General features: G+C 38.0%; 1 protein-coding gene across 5 annotated transcripts in view; it reads right to left on the reverse strand.

Moving 5' to 3' along the window:
- The window catches only part of MAP3K7 (mitogen-activated protein kinase kinase kinase 7), a 37,497-nt gene extending 32,818 nt beyond the window's left edge, over nt 1-4,679 (reverse strand). For all 5 annotated transcript variants that reach the window (XM_081942226.1, XM_081942229.1, XM_081942227.1 and 2 more), the window contains exons 1-2: nt 4,546-4,679; nt 2,245-2,355 (exon numbers count right to left, since the gene is read on the reverse strand). In XM_081942226.1, the coding sequence (XP_081798352.1) occupies nt 2,245-2,355; nt 4,546-4,635 (201 nt within the window). In that variant the 5' untranslated portion in view covers nt 4,636-4,679. The remainder of the gene's footprint in view (nt 1-2,244; nt 2,356-4,545) is intronic.
- Between the last annotated feature and the right edge of the window lie 730 nt (nt 4,680-5,409).

Consider the following 5,409-nt stretch of genomic DNA (forward strand, 5'->3'; position numbering starts at 1 on the left):
AGCTATCTTTTAAAAAGAATTTCTGAAAAATTACTGGGCAAATGTAACTTTCTAAGTGGATGTGGGTATGCTAATTTGTTAAATGCCTATGATGATATTACCTTGATTCATATTTCAGTTCAACAATCTTCCCTATGTCTTTCAACTGCTCTCAATCTATTCTCTATGCTGGGAGCATCTCATAGTATCAGGATATAATTAACAGTGTCTATAATTGATTCCAGAAATACATTTATCAGTTCTGTCTTGGGATAATGCTGTAGTACAATTGCTTTATAAACTACAGCATCTTTTAAAAAGACTCTCCTACATCCACACATTTCCAACAAAGAATTTGGAAGACTAGGAATACTTGGCTTGTTATCAAGAGCAAATGATAGACCACATGCCTTCATTTCAACTGCAGATTATTTCAAGGTAGAATGGTTTGCCTTTTTCTTCCTTCAATATTGTACTCCTAATTGTGAGCTTCCGCAAACTCAAATACAAAGAAAGCTACTGGACTGGACACCTTTCAGACTGCCAAAAGATTTAAGAAAGAAGCAGCTTCATTCCATTATTATTATTATTTTTGATGCTCTTAAGAGTCAACAAAAACCTTTCTCACTGTTTTACGGATATAAATAAAATTAAGGACTGATTCCTGTCTTTTATAAGGGGAAAAAAGGTTAACTATAGATACCTAGTATTGTTAGGGGAAAAAGACACAGAGACAATCAATTTCAAATGAACATTACAGATCAACTTGCATTCAGCTACATCAGGCTGATGCTGAATTTGTAAGCTTAAGATGCTAACAAGAGACAATTGCCTTAGATCCAGCAATTTGTTTCACATAATTAAAAAAAAAAACTTTACATTGTCGATTTTGTTATGTATGTATGTATGTATGTATGTATGTATGTATGTATGTATGTATGTATGTATGTATGTATGTATGTATATGAATAAGAGGTATGAAGGGATTTAGTTTTGAAAGCAAAAAAATGTTTTTAAAGTGATGGCACCATAGACTACATTTGCAACTCCTTAAACCTGCATTTTTTTCTGTTGCAGAACCTGCCCTCTGGGATGATATCCTCACAGAGACCCAAATGTGCCATGTTCAGGAAGTTTTCAAAGAGCTAGCTATTTTCCCAGATTTGGATAAAACGGAGATGTATCCTCTGCTGGATGTAATTTATTTTATATAGTATGTTGTTTCTGGAACAGTTCATTAATTCTTTTTTGAGTGTGTTGTTTTAAAACTTTAAAGTTTTTTAAGACGCACATTAGCCATAGTTTCTCTAAGAGTTACAGAAAGGTGTTATATTTCTGCCTCTGCACAAACATTTTATTTTCAAATTCAAAGCACAGTATAGTCCTAATTCTTTTATAATATTAATTAACTGAATGGCATGATAATAAAGTACTCATAAGTATTAGACAGAAAGGAATAGAATTTACTGGATAGCTTTATGAGTAAGATGTATGCATTACTATTTCCCTTTGGAAAGTTCTGCCCTAAAGGTCAACGTAAATATATTCACCTTTTTTACTTAATGTATTTTCAAATAATGTCTCTGCTCAATAACTTAAGTAGCAATAACCCTATGTAAATATAATTCACATCTTATGGAAAGAAAGTAGGTCACTCATAGAGATATTAAGCAGTATGTTAGAAGCATGATTTATTCCTGGTGGACAAACTGCTTGAACAATTTCAGGTGTATCTGACATTATGATTATGGTGATGCTATATGGAGTCTCTGCAAAAATGACATTTGTTATTTATAACATAAATAAAATACTGTCATGTTCATACATTCTGTGTGAATTAGTTACAAGTAACAAGTAGTAAGCATATCAAATCACTAGGAGGAGGAAGAGAAGATTTCTGCACTTATTGAAAACAAAAGGGGAAATATTAATTTACTTGGGTCAATATAACCAAGGAAGCAGAATACTTATTTGAGTCCATGCTGATATCACTTAGAAAATGCAGTATTCCTCAAGAGAAAGTACACAGGGAGCATGCAGTTCAGTGAACTCTTGAACTCTGATGGTCAGTTCACCCTCTTATCCATAACTCAAATTCATTTCAAAAACATTATGTCTATATTAAAAAAAATGCCCCGAATAAATCCATGAATACCAGTTCTAATTACAGCTTACAGACAGTAACAGTTTCACTGTACATGTTTTTTAAAAATTATTCTGATACCTATCAAATTCTTTTGAACAAATTCTAAAGTGAAATTATACCTCTACAATGAAGGCCTTCCGTTCAGATTCGCTTTCTATTTGCTTAATGGCCACATCTTTTCCCCGCCATTTTGCTTTGCAAACTACTCCAAAGGCTCCTCGTCCAACAACCTGAATAAAAAGACAATTGGAGATTTTGAAGCAATTATTAGAAACAATTTGCAACTTTTCTTAATATTCTACAAAGTCATAGAAAAATACGTATTTATATTCTGCAAGAGGTCTGTCCAAAGCTATAACCTGTCACCCTTGAGAAGCTCTTTATGCCTGCTAAGCATTTGACAACTTTCAGTTTCAGTTTTACCAAAACAAAATCATGAGGTTTTACTTAACTTTTAGACACAACTGATGGACACAACTGATGGATGAATAACTTGCAGGATTCTGTTATGATGTCTAGAAACAAACCCAAAAAGAACCTTAGAAGAAAGGAGCATGTTGGAATATATTAACCAAGGCCTTTTCCTTTTCTCTTATCCATTGCAGTGTGGAAGCTTAACACAAAAATATTTAATTTCTGTTTATTGTGGGTCTACAATGTATGTCTATGGAAAAATGCAACACAGATGGTGTGAAATTAACACTATATTCACATTTTATTAAATCAAGGCTTAGCCATAATTTATCAAACAAGCAATATTGGCCTGGTTCTCACATCTCACAAAATGAAATCCCAAAAAATTACCATGATGTGTACCTAGCCACATTCAGCCCAGAAAGAAAAGCTAAATCCCACAGAATCTAATGAGATATACTCACCAAAATGTTTCATAGGAGTGTGTCTTTTCAGCAAAAGGAGCATCAGACTTGACATAGCAAAATGTCCCAAAACATTTTTATATAAATTAAAAGGATTTTATTGGGAGTACCATTATTATGAGACATAACTGCATGGTTATTATTTCTTTATATGGGCTTAGATGTTTCTAACATTTCCAAATTCAATATAGAGAAGGTAACACAACTGGAAAACAAGTTACAGGGCTGTGCATGTATATGCATTAATGTATTTAAAACATTTCTTAGTTAACTTCTGAAACTGAACTATTTTAAAGTGGTTTATAATATAAACATACAATTTTAACAATGTTAATATTGTAGAGTAACAGTATAAGTTGCAAATTATAAGTGTTAAAACCAGACAAATCTGCACCTTTTAAAACAACAGTATATAAAAAAGCTTTACTATTAAAAACAAGCTTTCCTTATGTCATTTGTTAATTCCACAATATTGTACACTGTTTAAAAGATTTACTAACGGATACCTATAATACAGCTTATCTTTAAGTGTGACCTCACTTATGCCATTACTAAGATCTTTCTCGGCATAACTTTCCTTGTAGAAAATAGATTTGGAGATATTGATTAGATCTGTCTGAAAAAACACCTACTCTAGAGTTTTGGAATCATTTTAAATTGGCTAAAACCAGTACACAGATATATTTTTAAAGAGTTCTCACTTATTTCTGTAGGCCACACAAGTACTGTATTAGTAATGAGTTCATTATCCTGGGTGATTTTCAAAATTCTATATACATAAAACTTCTTCTGGTAATGTATGATCTATACATTTGTTTGGCCATTTAGATCCAGAAAGTTTTCTTCCTTAGAAGCAAACATCTGTTTTGTTCTTATTATATTAAATGTAACAGACTTTTCTTTAAAAATTATGTTTTAGATATAAGCTGTAACTGCAAGATGAAACAACTTTCATGATAGGAGCTGCAACTGCAATATGTTGTTTTTTGTCTGTTCAGTCATACCAATTTGCAACGGGTAAACTTTAAAACTAGATTTTAGCATAAAAGCCTGGTCCTAAGCACTTAAATAAGTGCTTGGACATGTGGTTTTGTTGCCTTTTTTTTAAAAAAAATCATTTTTTATGTCAAACTGAGAAACAGGTTCACTATTACCCAGTGAGTTTCCCAAGTGTGAATTTATAGCTAGATCTTTTCCTTCTGCGGTCAACATTTTGCACCGTAGGCAATTTTGCCCTTATCCTGAATATCTTTTCTTCCACCAATGGAAACAATTGGCTTGTGCCCATCTCGGAATAAATGAGAAAAACCCAAGTCAAAACTCAAGTCTTGACTTGAGATGTGACACTTTTGCAATGCTATCTATTTCTCCCCCAATATCCCGAGTAGACATTTCTTCCAAATCCAGATCACAGATACACACACATACACAGCCATCCGAGGAAGTTTCTTCGAAATCCAGGAGTTTCTCCAGAAGACTTACGCTTAGGACCTTCCCCGAGACAACCTTCCCCCTCCCTCCCACCATTGCAGACCCTCTCACCTCTTCCACCTCTATCTCTTTGTAGTCGATTTCTTCGAAGTTGAGCACCGGGGGGGTTTCAATCATGTCCACGGAGCTGGGAGAAGACATGCCTTCCCTTCCCACGGGGTGCAAGAAGGGGGGCGCGTCTGACGGGGGACGGGGCGGAAGAGACCCAGGCGGATCTCCAGGGGCTCCCCTCGCCAGCCTGGGTCTCCGGATCCTCTGCTCAGCAACCACAACAGCCTTGCGGAGGCACCCCCTGGGCCGCGGAATAGCCTCATACGAGGCTGTTCCGCCCGGGCTTTATTGGGGCCGCCGGGAAGCCCAGGCCGGGGGACCCCGGCTCGTCATTTTTGCGACTCACGCTGGAAGCCGCCCACGGATCACTTTCTCCCTCACCCTTTTTTTTTAAACCGGGCAGGCCGCGGTCTTTCCGGGGTCGCAGTTTGGGAGTCGCGCCCCTGCAGCAGGGGGAAAAAAAGAGACCAAGAGGGAAAGTTGAATGGGGAGGATGGGAGCCGCCGCTCAGAGTTGAGCCGCCAACGCTGCCGCCGCCTCTGACATGGGGGAAGTTGCATGGGAAGGGGCCGGCTATTCTCTCCACTCTAGGGGCTCCGGTCCCCCTTTCTTGCTCCGCCAGCAAAAGGCCCGACCAGGACCGCGGCCTGGTAGCAGAAGCGGCGGCCCGCCTCTTCCTCCCTCCCCGCCTCCCTCTTCCTGAAACTGCGCCGCCTTCCTCCTTTGCGAACTTCCCAGAAGGCCGTCGAGGGAGGTCGGGAGCGGGAAACGCGATTCTTGGATACCCGGGGCAGGAGGCCGGAGGGTCCGTTACGGCGGCAGCGAAGGCTGCGAAAGTGTGAGGCGGCAGAAAAGAGAAGCCGT

The sequence above is a fragment of the Natrix helvetica genome (assembly GCF_964273705.1).
Source record: "Natrix helvetica genome assembly, chromosome: 2".
Lineage (NCBI taxonomy): Eukaryota > Metazoa > Chordata > Lepidosauria > Squamata > Natricidae > Natrix > Natrix helvetica.